The sequence below is a fragment of the Furipterus horrens genome, unplaced genomic scaffold, assembly GCF_987537825.1.
Source record: "Furipterus horrens unplaced genomic scaffold, mFurHor1.1.pri manual_scaffold_17, whole genome shotgun sequence".
Classification (NCBI taxonomy): Eukaryota; Metazoa; Chordata; class Mammalia; order Chiroptera; family Furipteridae; genus Furipterus; species Furipterus horrens.
The window spans coordinates 118,672,045-118,689,232 of record NW_028327187.1 but is presented as its reverse complement, the minus strand read 5'-3'; the positions used below and the strand labels follow the sequence as shown (position 1 = coordinate 118,689,232).

Below are 17,188 nucleotides of genomic sequence, written 5' to 3'. Positions count from 1 at the left end.
ATGAGTAGGAACAACCATTCGGAGGAGCAAAACCCTGCCCCTTGCCGTCGCCAAGCCTGGAGAGGCTTCGTTAGTCCCTGGGCGGCACCTACTGCGGAAACTCACAGGGGTGTCTGCGCCCCTCCCGCCTCCCGCCGTGCCAGCTCTGCCCGCACGGCAGCCTGGCCCCCGAGGGCCCTTCCCGCAGCCCCCTCTGCACCAAGCTCCCTGCAAAGCTCCCTCCAGCTCAGGGCTTCTCGGCTTCCACGGCAACCCGGCCTCCCGTGGCTGCATCCGCTCAGCTTTCTCAGCACAGCCGGCCCCTGGCTCCTCCAGGTCTCCCCCACATCGCTTCCAGGCCACACAACTCACCACGTGGCCAGAGAGGCTGGTGATCTCCGTAGGCCATGTTATGATAGCACGCTGGGCCCTTTGTGAGTACCGAAAAAATGACAGCACACGGGGGCACTGGGCAGGACCCGGCATGGGTGCCTCGTGCCGCAAAGTGGCTGCTGCGGACCTGCCTCCTCATCACACATCCCATCTCTTTCCCAACTGAGATTCTGCGTGGGGGGGGGGGGGGACTGCGGAGCCGTGATGGCCGGGGATGGTGGCCTAGGGACAGAGCCCAAGGCAGGACCCAAGAAATGCTTCTTCCAGCCCAGGGTGCTGAAAGTCTCCATCCTAGATGTGCATTGCATGTATTGGTGCTTTGGAGAGAGTTTCAGGCAGAATTTAGGGGTGTTGGCACCACACGGTAAGGACTGCGTGCCATGGGGCGCCCGAGAGCCCTGCCGTTGCCCCCGGGGGGGTGCTGAGAAGTGGGGGCTCCCGCCTCTGTGGGAATATCACCTCTGACCCGGTGTTTCCTCTTTGGATGTGCAGGTCCAGCTGATGGGGAGAACATGGCGCTTCTGCTGGGTTTTGCAAGCCTCCTGCTGCTGCTGAGCTCAGCCTGCTGGGGGGACCCCCAACTGGGTAGGTGCACGCAAGAGCCGTGTGACGTGAGGGGCTGCCCGGCCCCTCGCACGTGAATGGGGCCACGCTCCCTGTTCCGGAGCCCCTCAGGCTGGACGGGGATGCATTACCCTCCCTCCTGAAAATAAAGGCCCTGCAGCTTTTCCTCGCGGGAGACGGGCCCTCGCGTCTTGGATCCCGTGACCGGGGCGGTCCCATCTGCCTGTCCACGGGTGTCGCGAACCTTTTCAAAAATTCGTATCCATTCCAAAAAGGGCAGAGAGGAAACCCGAGAGAAGAGAGCGAAGGTAGGGGAGGTTTCTCCCCAAATTTTCAACAGGGAGAATGAAGCATCTTTTTTTTTTTTTTTTTTTAATTTTGAGTGTTTTTTATTTGCTCGGAAGCCTATTTATTTTTTTAATTTTATTTTTCCATTCCCGCGGACACTCAGGGTGAGTTTGTATTCGTTTCTGGTGCCCAGAGTGGCGGTTAGACCATCGTGTAGGTGACCCAGGGTCCCCCGTACTGGTATTTCCAGTGTCGCCCTGACACTGGCCGTCATGAGGAGTGTGTTTGCCTGTGAAAAGCCTGTCGTGGCCCACGGGCCCTTGCACATGGGACCCCTGCTCCGCGGGGCCGTGGTCCTGCCCCTCCCCCATCCTGAATGCCCACTCACCTCAAAACACAGGCAGCTGAGGACGCACGGTACGGACGTCCCATATCACGTAAGAGAGTCCGGGGCAGGTCCCGTCAGCCTCGTGGCAGCTGACTCAGAGCGGGGACAGCACCGTCCTGCCCCGGCGAGAGAACCTGGGACCGTAGATCGTACACGTCCTCATCGCAAGAGAAAACATTCTGCGCGTCTGTGAGGGGACAGACGTCACTGTCTCCCTCGTTCTAAAAATAAATCAATAAAATAAACAAACATATTAAAAATTTTTAAATGATTCATTTTATCTTATAAGAATGGGGCCTTCATTTAAAAAAAAAAAAAAAAAAAAACCAAAACATTACGGTCCATCCCTGATGCTCTGAAACCCCCTCCGCGCGGCTGTCAGTCTGTCCACGGAGCGGAGGGAGGCGTCCTCCTCTGCAAGCGTTTCTTATTTTTTGGATTTTTTGGTTTGTTTTTGAAGCGACGGCAGAGGAGAATGCTTCTCCCGTTCTACACCTGAAGCTGGATCCGAGGAAGAAGCTGCTGACCTGGCGTTCCCGGGTGAACGTGACGGAGCAACAATGCCAGATAGACGTCCTGCCCGGCACGTCCACCAGGAAGAGCCCACAGGTGAGTCGCTGCATGGCCTTTGTTTGTGGGGGGCGGTTCTTTGTTCCCCCAGGGCTTCGGCACACGCACCATGAATGCTCACACCGCCGAGATCTCTGTTCGTTCCGAAGAAGTCGGGGTGCAGATCCGGGCTGCCGTCCCCGGGCTCCCACCTTACCCCCTCCAGCCGACCTTGGGGCCCGTAATCTGAGATTTCCATAACAGGATATGGTGCCGGGCTTCTCGGGGGCGGGGGAAATGGTGCAGAAGCTGAGCTGCCGGCAAGGCCACGTTTTCTGCAAAATGCCACAGAGCGGCACACTTTCTTGAAGGACTCAGATGCGCGCGCTGGTAGATGCTCTGCCTCATGGACCACCGTCGGAGAAAAACGAAATAATGTTTTTTAGAAAAGGGAAAGCAGAGCACGAAATATAAATACGTCCGTTCTGCCGGCCGCACCGCGAGCTGCGTTATTGCGGAGCAAGGAGGGGAGCAGGAGGGGGTGTGAGCCTCGCGGACCCTCTGAGAGAAGAGAGACGCTGTTCCGTGGGTGCCGCGCGGAGCCCCTCCGTGCCACGCGGGTGCCTCTGGAATTTTGGCCGGAAAGAAGCGAGCCGTTGAGACATCTTTGAGACGCTCCGCAGGCGACAGGGCTTTGCACGCATGTGACTGTCCCGATCGCACGTTGAAATAAAACGGGCCCCTCCTCGCGGACTCGGGGAGGCAGGACCCCCCCCACCCAGGCTTCTTGGTCCCCTTGCAAAGGGGTGGCCCGCTGTGCCCTGGTGGAGGGGGGTCCGGAGCCGACGTAGCCAGCGGATGGGAAGAGGGGCGCCCCTGTGGCTGGGGAGGGGTGCCGATGGCCTTGTTTCGGAGGGGTTCTCTGCTACAAAAGCGGAGACAAATTTAAGGAAACCCCCAGTTGTTCATCGTAATTATAACAGCATTCGTCTGGCTTCCTGAAGGCCGGGCAGAGCGCACAGTCTTCCTTCCTGCTTCCCGGCCTGGGGGCTGCGGGGCGGGCGGTGGGGGTGAGGTGGGGGGAGGGGGGAGTTCTGTTCTTACACGTGGTCCAGCCGTTGTCTGCTTGTGCGGCTACGTACTGTACTCCTGTCCCGGAGACCAAGCTGCCCCCCGTTTCCTGTATCTTTATGACCGAAGCGGTGTTCTGCCATGCGAGGAGGCAGGGACGTCTGCCGGGAGGTGGCGTGAGACCTTCCTGGGGTCACCGTGCAGAGATGACCCCAAGGCCTGGAGGAAACACGCCCGAGGTTGGGGACCGGACAGAGGCTGGGTCAGCATTTGGTCTGACGCCCTGTGTTACCATGTCAACCAAGGCACGTTGGGGGGTGGGGTGGGGAAATAGTGGGGGCTTGATTGAAGCTTCTCCGTCTAGCTCTGCTCCCGGGGTGCAGAGGGGAGCTGCTGTCGACTAAATATTTCTGCCCCCCCAAATCTGTACATTGAAGCCCTAAAACCCGAGGGGGATGGTGCCAGCAGGCGGGGCCTCTGGAAGCCAATTAGGACAGGAAGGGGATGATGAACCCTGTCCGGTTCTGTGCCGGGGGCCTGCACATCAAACCGACAAGAGGCAGATTCAGAAGAGAAAACGCGTATAATTTTTAATTGATGCCCGCTTTTACGTGCGCCCAGGGGCCTTCCTAGGAAAGGCGTCAGGACCCAGAGACGCGGCTGCGCCTGTCAGACCCCGCGTGCCACGGTCACGGGACAGAAGCGGGTCTGAGGGAGCTGGAAGCGCGGGTTGTATATCTGTCCCCGACTGTGCTCGTTTCAGCTCCAAGAGGACGACACCTACTCCTGCCGATTTCCCAAGGTCGTGCTGCACAGAGGCGCCACGCTCACCGTGAACGGGACCGCCAGCGGGGTGGCGTTCACACGCGTCCTGGAGTTTCGCAACCCAGGTGACGTCGCCGTTGCTGGATGCCCACGTCTCTGCCCGGCGCCGGCGTCGGTTGGCCTCCGCGCGCAGGTGCCGGGGAGGCTGTGAGCCTCCGCTGACGCGTTCGGGTGTCTCCCCAGGCCTGGAAGGCTCCGCGGCCACCAACTTCTCCTGCGTCATCTACGACCGGCAGCGGATGAACTGCAGCTGGACGCCGGGCCGCGCCGCCCCCTCGGACGTCCAGTATCGGCTGTACGGCTGGACGTCCAGGTGAGTGGGATGCCGGCCAGGCAGCCGGGACCGACCCGGGGGCCCCGAAGTCTACAGGAGCTTCCAGCCCATTCCGGATCCCACGGCTGCTTCTGCCAGGACCTGAAATGCCCAAACCCCGAGGAAGACTGTTGAAAAGTGGGAAGGGTTTACATTCAGCTTCTGCTGTTTTCTGTCTGCAAAGCGCAAATCCTTCTTCCATCCTCAAGGCGCCGGGAAATGAGCGATGTTTTCCTGCTTCCCCGAGGATGGAGCTGGGATAGATGGTACCCATTCTGCCCTCTGAACGGGGGCGTGTCTTCCTGCTTCTGTCTGCGCTTTGCGCTCGCCTGGGACGCGCATCCTGTTCTGGTTTCGTGCCTATTTGGCGATAAAATTCTCTCCCTTTTCTCGTCCCTTTTGGGAGGGTTTTCGGGCTGCCGGGGATGGGGAGGTGCTGTGGCTGATGATACGTCTCCACCAGGAGACACACACGCTGCCTATTTCTCGCTCTTTCCTGGAAATCACAGCGACGATGAGGAAGCTGAATGCCCCCACTACCTCGTTGACCGGACGGGGACGCACGTGGGCTGCCATTTTCCTGAACTCCCGGAGCCGCAGCGGACGGAGGAGTACTTCTTCCTGGTGAACGGAACCAGCCGAGAACAGAAGGCCGTCCAGTTTGTGGATTTTGCTCCGTTTCGAGGCATTCAGCTGGGTAAGAGCCTTTCTGTCCATCTGGTCCGCGGCGGGGGATGCCTCTAGCGTCCCTAAGGGGTGGCGGGCACCGGGGCTGTGTTGGGAGACTCTGCGGGTCCCAGACCGGCCTCAGCGCCACCCTGGGGTCTGGATCTGGGGTCTGTGAAATATGCACAATGCAAGGCAAGGCGACCATGCCTCTCGGCCTTGGGGCGAGACCGCGGAGCCCAGGTTGGTGTTTGGGGTGACAGGGAGTCGGCCGCTGTGGGGGTGTCATGCGGACAGCAGCGGAAGGACGCTCTGGAGCGGGAGGAGAGGAAGAGGAGGGTCGAGGTGGAGAAGGAGGAAGCCGGCAGCTGCTGGTGCCCCTGGCGGCGGACCCAGCACCGGGGAGACGCAGCGGCCGTGGCCTGCGGGGGTTCCGTGCACCGTGACCTTCACGTCTTGCTTCCCGGGATGGCGGCTGCTCCCTCTTATGCAAGGAACGTACAACCGGACAGGGGACTGGGAAGACTCCTTTCCCGACGCCGCGTGCCCCTGCCGGGTATCAGCCGTTGAGTTCTTTGCGCGCGTGTGTGTTTTCTTAGAAAAGCTGAACGCCCCCGCCAACGTCACGGCTCGCCACAACGGATCCCACCACGTGATCCGGTGGGACAATCCCAAGATGCGGTTTGACATCTCCTGGGGCGCCTTGAGTTACGAAGTGGACATCCGGCGGGAGGTGAGGTCGGCCGCTCTGCGGGGAGCCCTCCCTTCCGCCCGTTTGGGGTCTCCGCCCGATGCCGGAAAGCCGCTCTGCGCTCGTCCTTCACGCCGTCTGTGCCCCGCAAGTTCCATCTACGGCTTTCGGACCCAGTCCGAGTCTCTCTTTTCCTTTTGCTTCTTACGCTTTCGGCGTCTGGGCTGGGAGACCGCTCGGCTTAGCCCAGGGGAGGATCATCCCGACACCAGATTCTCAGAGTGGCACCGTCTGAGCTCGTACGTTTGCATCCGTGAGCCGTTTGGAGGTGACTTTTCTATGCGGCGTGCGGTGGAGATCCAAGGTCACGGTTTTGTAGAAAAAGATCCAGTTTCTCGGAAACGGTTCTTCCCGCCTGGAGAGGCCTCGGCAGCCTGGTCCAATCTGACCGCCCACCGAGGCTTCGTGTCTGGGCCATCTGCTTTAGTCTGCCGGTCCGTGTGTCTGCGTGTCTGTCTGTCTGTACGCCAAGAAAACAACACCATTTTGAAAACGGCAGCTTTGTGACCAGTATTGCAGTCGGGAAGGGGGACGCCTCCCAGTTAAGATGTTTGGGGCTCCTCCGGGGGTCTTTGCCATCCTGCGTGAATGTTTGGAGGTCCTGGTGCAATTCTGCAAATAAAATAAAATAAAATAAAATAGGCCACTGCAGTTTGGATAGGGTGCATTGCATCGATACATCGATGGGGCCTTTCCACGGATGTCTCTGTCTTTTGGCCGCGTTTTGTGGTCTTCAGCAGACAAGTCTCGCCCTTCTTCTGTGAAAGGCCTTTCTCAGTATTTTCCTCTCTCGGATGACGGCGCCGCGGGGCTCCTGCTTAGATCACAGTCTTCCGAGAGGTTGGCTTTGGGTCTGGGGCTCCCGTCGGGGCCCTGGGTGTGGCCTCCAAGAACCCGCCCTCCATGTCTGGCCCTGAAAAGATTTCTCTGCATCTGTTGAATCCCCAATATTTTTAACCTCACATCATGTTTGCATGGACTCTGCGGTTCGGGGTGGGGTCCCGGGTTTCAATCCAACATGGAAAACACAGATTCTCACCATCTTTGTTTGGCTCTGTTTTCCAGGGTGACCCTCCCAGGAGAGACCCCGTAAGTAGCTCTTTTCTCCTCTGGGACATCCGTGCGGGGGTCGCCGGCACTCGGAGTTCAGCGCTCACCCCACGGCCCTGCTCAGCTTCTCGCGGGGGTCCCAGCGAGCCCCTCAGTGCTCCCCAGGGTTGGGTCTGGGGCTGAGAGGGGGCCGTCCTGGGTCGGGGGGGCCTACATCCAGTGACCTTAGAAGGGACAGCAGAGGAGACGCAGACCCAGAGGAGAAGCCGTGTGGAGACGGAGGGACGCGACCCCCCGCCCAGGGACGCCTGTAGCCCCCGGCGCTGGGAGAGGCAGGAAGGACCCTCCCTGGGGCCCGTGGACGGAGCGCGGCCCCCTGCTAGCTGGTCTCTGATTCATCACCTGGATCCTATGCATCTCATCTGCCCTGTGGACCATCCTCGGACTGGCCTGGGGACGCGGAAAGGGGAGCCATCTGAAGTCCACCTCACCACAGTGGAGGTTACCTTTGGGGACATACGTTTGGTGTCTGTACATCATCTGCTGCTCAGGTGTCGTGTGAAGCCCAGCACAGTGCTGGCATCATGCAACCATCATGTGTGGCTTTGCCCTGCCCGGGCGCTCCTCGGTGATCGGGGGACTCGCCATCTGTCTTCCTGGGGTGTCCCGGCACCTCTCCGGGTCGGAGTCCAGCTGCCCCGGAGCTGCTGTGAGCAGGACGGATGGGGGGCAGCGCGAGAGCCCCTGAGCGTACAGATGGCCGCGAGGACAGCCACAGCCTTCAGGCACGCACCACGCAGAGGCTGGAATATCACACTCGGTTCTCGGAGCCGAGAGGCACAGCCCGGAGGGTGTCCACGGGCTTCGGGGCCATGCTCACCGTGGCCGCCGTCCATCTTCCTAACACGACTTTGAAGAAGCAGCGCGGCCTCTGGAGGAGCCTGAAGGAGAGCAGCTACGTCTGTCTGTCCTGCTCAGCCCTGCCGCCCGGGGAAGGGCCAGACCCCCAGAGGCGTCGGGGGACATGGCTGGGTGAGAGGAGAGTCCGTGTGAGGGGCCTTGGGCCAAGTCTCGTTCCGAGCTCAGCTGTGGTGGTGGAACTTCCAGCGGGGCCCCTGTCCCCGACTTTTGTAACCTGCCCTGCCACCGGCGCCGGGGACTCACCCCACGTGGACGCAACTCGCAGGGAGCCGTGGGACCCAGGCGTGCGGCGGGGACCCTCACGTCCCTCCCCTTTGCGCCGGAGACATGGGACAAAGGGGGCAGGACCGGCGGGCACGCCAGCTCAGGTCTGGTTGGAGCCAGGACGTCAGCGGCCGCCCAGGGCCTGCCCGGCTCCCGCCTTCTCCCCGTTGGGGTCTGTGTCCCACGCCGGACACGGCAGGTCCTCTTTCTTTCCAAGGTTTTCCAAAGAGGACGTGAGGAAAACGTGTACCTGATGCCCAGCGCGGCGGCCAGAGGCCAGCACACAGTCCGGGTGAGAGGCAAGTCCCTGCGCAGCCGCGTGTGGAGCGACTGGAGCCCCGAGCTGCGTTTCGGTGAGAGCCGTCCCCGGCCCGGGGGCCGCGTCCCTCCCGTCTCTGCCTCCGTCTCCCTGTGGCTTCCCCTCTGGGTCTGCGTCTCCTCTGCTGTCTCTTCTGAGGTCACTGTCCCTGGACGTAGGGCCCCCCTGACCCAGGACGGTCCCCTCTCAGCTTCTTCCCTCAACCCCACCATCAAAGACCCTGTTTCCCCATAAGCTCCTGGCCACAGGGTTTGGGGTTTATGACGTACACAGGCTGTGTTTTGGGGTGCCCGTCAAACCCACTACAGAACCCCTTCCTGCATGAGGGACCCAGGCATCTCTTGCTGTCTCTCTGCCTGAACACACCCCTGCGTCCGGTCCTGATCCTCTGCACCTCCTTCCTTGTGTCTGGGGCCTCCTAACAATGAGGTCCCCCCCAGACTCAACCACAGGCGCACAAGTCCCTCTTTGTCACCGCTGCGTCAACCACGCAGGGACGACTCCCTCGGGGACCAGCTGCCGGCCACCGCACCCACCCCAGATGTCACAGCCGGGGCTCAGCCTAGTGCTCTCTCTTCCTCACTTCTGCTCCGCGGGTCCCGCCGGGGGCCCTCCCCTGCCCTCCTGCTTGGGGACAAAGTGACTGGCCTGCGAAGGCGACAGCTCCCCTTGCACAGACGGGCCACGGAAGTGCGGCGGCTGGTCCCACAACCGCAGGGCAAGGCCGCGGTGAGCCTTGCTGCCCCAGTGAAGCGGCAGAAAACCCCCACGGCCGGGGTTCACCGTTGCCTCGGCCGAGGGGCCCCTCAGGATCCATTCAGGGGCCAACGGGGCGTGAGCTCTAAGTATATGCACCTGCTGCATGCAGAGAAGTCACCCAGGCTGGAGCCCCCCAAACTCCCCCCATCAATACCTCCCCCCCCAAAAAGGAGCTGTGCCACATCCACATGCGAGGCTTTTTCTTTCTAGGCAGCAGGTTCACAGCTCAGAGAAGTGGTCCAGGCCACACACACACACACACACACGCACACGCACATGCACACGCACATAGCCCTTCCCCCATCCTCCACATCTCACCGTTAGGCACCCATGCCTTTGGCTACGTCCGTGCAGCGCTGAACGTAAATGCCCACCGAGAAGGACAGTATCGCGCGGCGTTGTGCCCTCGTGAAAATGTGTCTGCTGGCTTCTCTCTCGTGAGCAGAGACACAGAGAGGCGGGGCGGGGGCAGGGTCCGAGGAAGGACAGATTCCTCCTCAAGGCCAATGCCGCCGGCTCCCTCGGGTCCCGGTGTCCGGAAGTCCTGTCCAGCTGTGCTCCTGCCCTGCCTCCCCGGACCACACTGACCCCACGGTCCGGGCATGCGCCGGGGAGAGGGGTGATGTGCTGCTCCTGCCACCCCCCAGGCCTCCCAGAGCAGGACGTCAGCAGCACCCTGGTGGCCCTGGTGGGTCTGCTGGTCGTCACAGTGGCTGTCATGACCACGTTCCTCATGCTCGTCTGCGCGAGGTAAGCCCCGGCAGGACTCGAACACGTGACGCTCCGTGAAGGAAGGCGGGCAGGCCCCAGAGGCCTCCCAGCGTACGACCCAAGCTGGGCGCAGTCATCGGAACAGGTGCATCCATAGGCAGGAAGGGAGCGGATCGAAACGCGGCGAGCTGGGGCAGGGAACCACGCGGGGACCGTCGCAGGTGCGGGTCCTCCCGTCGTGGCTCCAGCTGCCCCTGTGCGGGCCGCACACCCGCCCGGTTCTCCCCCGGGACCTGGGTCTCAGCCCCCTGCGTACCGGGGGCTGCACGGTTTCTGAAACACACATTCGTACACGCCGACCAAACCCAGCCACGTTACAGAGGACGCTGTCAGGCTGCGCCCAGGAATTCTGAGCAGACCCCCATCTGCAGGTAGCATGTGAGGGCCGGAAAGCATGAGGTGATATCATGCAGGGAGCCGGAGCTGCCGGCCCTGAGGGGCTGCGGTGCCCGCCGGGTGCCTCAAACCTGCGGGTGTGAACACGGAACAAAGTGATTTCTGCCTGGGCCCCGAAGCTGCCCTGGGTCCCAAAGAGCTGCCTGCACAGGGGACGAGTAAGCAGACGTGGTGACGACGGGACAGAGGAGCCCAGGACTGAGCAGGACACGTGTTTAGAAGCAGCATCATGACGTCCTGGTATCTGTGCCCACAGCTCCGCCTTCCTGCTGCGGGGGTGACGGTCCCTTTCCTTCCTCGTAAACGCCACTCCGTGTCTCCTCATGGGGACCCTGCATGGGCTCCTGCCCAGATCCCTGCTTCCCCACTAGCTGTTCCTATGGATCCCAAATACAGGCAAACACACACATGACCTCACACTTGGAGAAAAGCCACGACGCACACGAGGGTTTTTAGCAAACAGGCAAAGTCAGGAGCCTGCACAGAGTACCCCGCACCCCGAAGGTGGACCTGAGGTCCCCGCACCAGTCAGGCCCCCGCCCCCCTCCGCGTCCACACTCACGTCACGCGGGTCCCCTGAGCTCCCAGCAAACGGGGACAGCGCTGAGCCTGTCGTTGCTCCCGGCAGCCACCAGGGGGCAGCCCCCGAGGCTGATTTCCAGGCTGCAGCGTCTGAGGTCCCCCCAGATTGGGGTCGCGTCCCGAGCGGTGACCCCGCGGCTGTCCAGCCAAGCTGGCTGCATAGTCCCCTCCCTCTGGCGCTGAGGCCCCCAAGACGCCCAGCCAGCGTGCCCCGCCGGGGTTCTCCGTGTCTGCGCCCAGCCCTGTGCGTCCTGGTCCAAGCGTGTCCAAGCGCGTCCAAGCGCATCCGCGCGGGCGGCCGGTCCTTGCGCGCTCCGCTTGGCCGCGAGGAGGGGAACGGCGCCCCGACTCGGGCAGGCCTTGAGCACGCGAGGCCTCCACGCGTGCTCTTGCCTCCGCAGGTGCCGCCTGAGACGGATGCTCCTCCCTCCAGTGCCGCAGGTGAAGGCGGAGCTCGTGGGCACCTTTGCGCCCTCCCCAGAGGTGAGCTCCCCACCGGCTGCCCCTCCGAGGCCGCTGTCTGCGTGGAGCGCGCTGGCTTGGGGGCGCGGTGCCCATGGGCAGGGTCCCCTGCGCTCCCCACCTCGCAGCCACCCCCACGGGTAGAGCTGAGGCGCGCTGGCCGGGGACAGACGGATGGGGAGCGGACCGCGGCCGTCCAGCTGCCACCCCGGCAAACGCCCTCCCATCTCGGTATCAGCAAAAGGCATCTAGTGTCGCGTTGGGCAGAAACCACTCTGAGAGCATCGGGCCGCGGCGGGGAAGTTTCTCCCTGGTCCCTGGTTTTTCTCTGTGTCGGGGAATCACCTTGGAGACCACGTTTCCCTGTCCCCACGTCCTTAACGAAAACATCTGCAAAGACCCTGTTTGTACACAAGGTCGCATTCCCAGGTTGTAAGTGGATGTGAATTGGGGGAGGGAGGACGTCCTTCCACCCAACACGGTGGCACCCAGGCCCAGCCCCGCCTCTGGGGGGGGCGTCATTCACCCCACCGTCCTGACCTCTCCTTGTCCATCAGCCACCCACACTGCCCAGCGAGGAAACTTAGACACCCCCAAAGCAGTCTCCAGTTTGGGGTTTGAAGCCATTTCCTAGGGCAGCTGTCCCCAGACCCCCCGAGAGCCCCCCAGGGTTTCTGAGAAGCCTGTCCGCCCTCACAGCAGAGTTCAGGGGCCCTGAGTACCACTGGGGTGCAGCTCTGGTTTTCTGGGGTTGCTTAGTATGTCTTGGGGTTTGACCTGGGAGGCTTTTTCAGTAGAAAACACAAAAACACAGACCAGGCAGGCTTCCGAGGGTCTGCACACGTGGGTTTCCCCACATTCCCTCCTGGCCCCCCGCCCCCGGCCCAGGACGTGCCATGCCCGTTGGATCCAGGAGTATTCGGCGGGCGGACACGAGGGTCCTTACCTCACCGGGGACATTGGTGAAGTCCCACGTGGACACATGGACATACCAGCCCCAGACCTGGTTCTCAGCCTCAGGCAGGCCAGGGTGACCCCCTCGGACATTTAGGGCAGCCTCCCCGACTTGTGGAGCAGCCACCTGCCCGGGTCCCTGAGGCCACCACCATGCAGGCTGGAGGAGGTGTCTGCTCTCCCCAAGAAGCATCTTTGCCTTTGCCTCCTGGGAGCTGGGTGGCCCGCGTGGGTCCCAGCGGGGGTGGCCAAGGAGTGCTGGTGTGGACGCAGAGGCCATTCCAGGGTCTACGGGGTGCACCCTGGTAGTGAGGATGGGCCCTCTGTGCTCAATCAGCGGCTGTGTGTCTGTCTGCTGGACACGGTGGCTGTCAGCTGTTATCTCCCTTCAACATGGCAGATGTGAATGTCCTGCTCAGTAGCATTTGGCACCTTTTGGCACCCCAAAAGGAGACCTGGATGCTTCACACCCCACGGGACCTCGTGTGTCTGGGTTCTCTCACGGAGCATCCTCTGTTCAGGGTGCACCCACGCTGTAGCCTGAGTCTGAGTCTCACTCCTGTTCAGGGCTGCGTACTATTCCACTGTGTGGGTGGACTGTGTGCTGTTTATCTGTTCCCCTGTTGATGGACACTGTGGTGTCTTCTCTTTTAGATCCCTTGGGATGGGGACAACCCACCACCAAGCCTGCAGGACCCCGAGGACATCGTCACGGTGGAGGAGACGCAACCCTTCACGGGTGGGCGAGCGGAAACCGCGGCCCCAGCATCTCCCCGGCACGGTTCTGAAAGCATCGGTTCTGAGCGTCGCCCCCCGAAGGTGGAAGATTTCTGACGGGACCCGAAAGGCCGCCCCGTGATCCCGGCCAGGGGGTCTTTTCCAGCTGCTCTCTCCCAGCCCAGCCACGCCCGCTCCCGCACGCGCCCATAGCAGCGGGCCCAGCCCATTGCTCCGATTTGGAAATGGAGACAGCCCCTGATCGCCCACCCCGCTACGCAGCGGCAAAGCTCAAAGCGACGAGAGATGCAGGCCATGGACGTGACTTTGCAACAATGTCAGAGCCATTTTCCGGGGATGGGGGGATGGGTGAGAAGTGCCTGTCCGTGCCGGGGTAACGGAGGGTGGGGGGCTGGCATGCAGAAAGCTTGGTTCCTGATGTACCACCCTCTGCGTGCTGACACCCTTGGGGTGTCTCAGTGTGTTCTGTTCTTGCTTTTGGGGTGGAAGGCGCAGTCTTTGTTGGCATGAAAGCGTCAGGGCAGGTTCAGGGGGGAGAGAGCTGCAGTCCCCACCTGCGTGGGAGTCACGCCGGCTGATGGCTCTTTATCCCCACGGCCGGGGGCTCCATCTGCAGGACCAGCCGCTTCAGGCAGGTCAGCGGCTCCCCCAGAGCTTGACACTGCCGCACGGCTGGCGCCCACGGGCTTCTGATAAGTGATAAGCTGGTGCAACACGCAGCAAGGGGACAGGCGGCCCTGTGTGACGGAGCACCGTTTCCGATATGCAGAGAGGTCCCTGAATGTTTACGAACACATTTGTTTTAGAAGCACGGTGCGGCTGTGTGGGCGTCGGGAAAGGTGGCATTGGTGTGTGTTTGCCTGCAGGGAAATAGTCACATGTAGCTTCTGCAAAGCAGGAGAGTACGTGGCACAGCATGCAGGGCGCTGTGGCCCGTGTGCATATGCGCACACATGTGTACTTGTGCACGTGTGCACATATGCACATGTGTTTGTGTGCTGCTGTGCTGCATGGGTGCACAAGCGCATTGTGTGTGCATGCATGTGTGTGCTTGCTGTTTGCATCTGTGTAGCATGTGAGCATGCCTGCATGTGTGGGCACACGTGTGCATGCCTGTTTACATACATGTACCAATGAGAATCAACACCAGAAATCAATGGTGGTTATTATCAAACTTCAGCAAACTTTTATTCTTCTATGCTTATATTTGTGACTTTTTAAAAAAAGCCCATTTTACAATGAAAATAAACTCATGCACTAAAAAAAAAACAGGTGTCCACAGCGAGCTCTAATGGTGGAAAGTGCCCACAATTGAGGGCGCAGTGACACATGCATGGCCACCGGAGTCGGCACATTCCGGGGTGCCACATCTTCTCTGTGCTCCCCGACCCCCCGAGTTGCCGGAAGCACACACATGTTCCTCTCTTTGTTGCTGAGTTTGGGGGACTCCTTGCCATTCAGTAGAGTCTTCTCACACACGCGTTTCTCCCTGGGGAGATTCTGCAGCACCCGCCATCCCCACGGACAGCGTCGTGGTCACAGGAACAGACGTCGTTTTTAGAAGCAGACAAAAGTGGGGATGTGGGCGCCCCAGACCGGGAAGACACCTGCCCGGTGGGCCGCAGGGAGCGGAGGGGCTCTGGCTCTTCGTGTCTGCTCATCGCAACTTGGCAGCTAGATGTCAGGGCCCCGGGGCTGGAGGGAGAACTCCACCCCAAAAACAGGTGGGAGCATCCTGTGTCGGAGGCAGAAGCCCAACCTTCAAACACCGAGGGCTTTGCTCAGATCCTCTCACCTGGCAAGGGGTGGGGGCGGGAAGGAGGGTGTCCTATGCTGGACCCCACCGTCCGCATGTCAGTGAGGGGTGGGGGCCAGGTCGGTCCTGGGGACATGCAGGTGGGGACCCGCCACCCCGCATTTATGCACTGTGGCCTGCAGAGGCCCGGGAGCCTCTAGTCTGGCCTCCGCTGCGTCCATCTGGCTGTCTTCGCGGCGTCACCTGGGCAGACCGAGATCCCTTGAGCTCTCGCTGCTCTGGGTGGCCCAGGCTAGGAACCCCAGCTTGAGGCGTGGCCACCCTGGGTGGGGACACTCTCACAGATGCACCGCTGCTGGGTCATTTGGAACCTCAACCATGAAAGAGCCACCACACTGCATTCATTGCAAAACATTTAGTGCCCGCCCTGTAAATAATGGCACAGCACAGAATGGAATACTACGCAGCGATGAAAAATGAGGTGGATCAGTGTCCACGGACCCCCCCAGGGTCCCAGGTCCCAGCTCTGGCCCTGCAGCCCCTCAGAGCTCCGAGTGGTTGCCTCTGGTCTGGACCCCGAGAACAGACAGTGTTCCCAGCCTCGTCCGGTGGGGTCCTCTTGTTTGCGGCAGGGACGGGCCAACGTGGTGCTATTCCCAGACGTGGGTGGGCCGGAAAGGTGCCGGCAGCTATCGGAGTCCATGAAGGTGTCAGGTAACCCTGGGGGACGGTCTCAATGTTGTCCCCAGAACTTCTTGTCTGGAGAGAAGGGCCAGATGTCCATCCACGTCTGTCTGTCTTTGTCTCTCTCTCTCTCTAGGAAAAATCTAGACAGGATGACGTTTACCGTCAGTGACATGTAGTAAATTCACAATGTTGTGCGACCATGACCACCATCTCATTCAGGTACACTCTCATCACCCCAAACAGACCCCATGCCCATGAGCAGTCACCCCCACTCCCCTCCTCCAGGCCCTGGTGACCACTAACTGTCCCTGTGGACTTGTCTGTTCTGCGCCTTTCACATGCATGGAATCACACACCACGGGACCTCGTGTGTGTGGGTTCTCTCACGGAGCATCCTGGGCTCACGGTCCATCCACGCTGTAGCCTGAGCCAGAGCCTCGCTCCTGTTCAGGGCTGCATACTATTCCACTGTGTGTATTGACCGCATTCTGCTTATTCATTTATGCGTCCACTTTCTCCTCTCTCTCTCTCTCTCTCTCTCTCTCTCTCTCTCTCTCTCTCTCTCTCATTTCTATCTATGACTATGTGTGACAGCTTTAAAAGTGAGCAAAGCAACTGAGGAAAAAGATACCAAACAGTCCCCCGAGGTGGCAGATATCAGACACCCCCAGGATCATAAACAAGGGACAAGAACGACCACCGTCCTTGCAGAGTCCCTCATGTTTCCTATTTGTTTTTTGCTCCCCGTGACACGTATCACGGAGGACAGCATGCAGGCTCCGCCGCGCAAAGAGGCGGAGACGTAGCCACGTAAGCCCAGGGTCGGTGGCGCAGACCCGGGCGTGCGGCTCTGGGGTGAGGGTGGGACCCGCAAGGGCAGTCTGCTGGGGGAACGCGGGCACGGGGACATGGGACCCACGTCCAGAGCCAGCCGACAAGACCACACTTGGCATTGGGGCTGAGAACTCATCCTCCATGATCCTGGAGGCTCCACCTCCCATCCTTCGTGGCTCTTGTCCACACCTGCTTCCCATGCACTTCCCGGCCACCGGCGTCATCCCACAGACACGCAGAGAGGACCCCACGCCAGAGAACTAAAGATCAGAATGAACACCGAATCACGTCGCGGCAGCTCCGAGGGGACCGGCACGCACGTGGGTCCCTGGAGAGGCGCTCACGTCCGGTTCTCCCAATGCATTTTCCTTCTGCACGTCCTCTACGCAACGGTCTCATAAAACGCTGGAAAAAATGAGGGCCGTCTCTGGGAGGCGAGGAAGTGGTGGGAGAGCCTGTTTATCCAACAGAGCACTCAGACGCACGTATTTAAGACACTAGGGTACCATCAAAATATATGTCCATGTGCGCGACATGGGCCTCAGCTCCTCCGGTGGAGTTCCCCAAGACAGGGGCTCCCCGGCAGAATTTCCCCAAACCCCAAACACATCCAGCTACCGCTGTGCCTATCCCCGACCTCAGGGGGCAGGCGTTCCTGGCTCAAAGGCCCCCAGACTCTGCTCTCTGAGGGACCCAGCTGACGTGCCCACCCAGAGGCGCCCCAGCCTGAGCTCCTGCTGCTTTTGGGAACCAGGTGTTTGCTCATCAGCAGCAACGGTTTGGGGACGGGGGTCCTTCCTACAGGTGCCAGGGGCTGTGCTGGAAAGCGGGGGCCCCAAATCCACCCCCCGGAAACCTGGGCCTCTTTTCCTTCTTCAAACGCCCTCCCCTGCCCCTCTTCCAGCCTG

General features: G+C 61.0%; 1 protein-coding gene and 1 long non-coding RNA gene across 2 annotated transcripts; one reads left to right on the top strand and one right to left on the bottom strand.

Moving 5' to 3' along the window:
• Nucleotides 1-869: 869 nt before the first annotated feature.
• LOC149991927 (uncharacterized) lies at nt 870-13,661 on the top strand. Its single transcript, XM_090264182.1, has 11 exons — nt 870-957; nt 2,073-2,221; nt 3,996-4,122; nt 4,241-4,370; nt 4,880-5,067; nt 5,636-6,282; nt 6,853-6,876; nt 8,240-8,375; nt 9,748-9,850; nt 11,251-11,332; nt 12,920-13,661. Exons 1-11 carry the CDS (start codon nt 885-887, stop codon nt 13,097-13,099), a joined length of 1,839 nt encoding a protein of 612 aa, XP_090120308.1. The 5' UTR covers nt 870-884; the 3' UTR covers nt 13,100-13,661.
• Nucleotides 13,662-15,432: 1,771 nt separating this feature from the next.
• LOC149991926 (uncharacterized) lies at nt 15,433-16,444 on the bottom strand. The gene is made up of 3 exons (XR_016508688.1): nt 16,366-16,444; nt 15,750-15,914; nt 15,433-15,586 (listed from the first exon to the last, which is right to left on the bottom strand). It is a non-coding gene; the product is annotated as an uncharacterized LOC149991926 (long non-coding RNA).
• Between the last annotated feature and the right edge of the window lie 744 nt (nt 16,445-17,188).

Coding starts and splice junctions, on each gene's coding strand:
- LOC149991927 (XM_090264182.1), top strand. CDS start 885: ATGGCGCTTCTGCTGGGTTTTGCAAGCCTCCTGCTGCTGCTGAGCTCA. Junction 4,123..4,240: donor CCTGGAGTTTCGCAACCCAG/GTGACGTCGCCG, acceptor GTGTCTCCCCAG/GCCTGGAAGGCTCCGCGGCC. Junction 4,371..4,879: donor CTGTACGGCTGGACGTCCAG/GTGAGTGGGATG, acceptor TGGAAATCACAG/CGACGATGAGGAAGCTGAAT.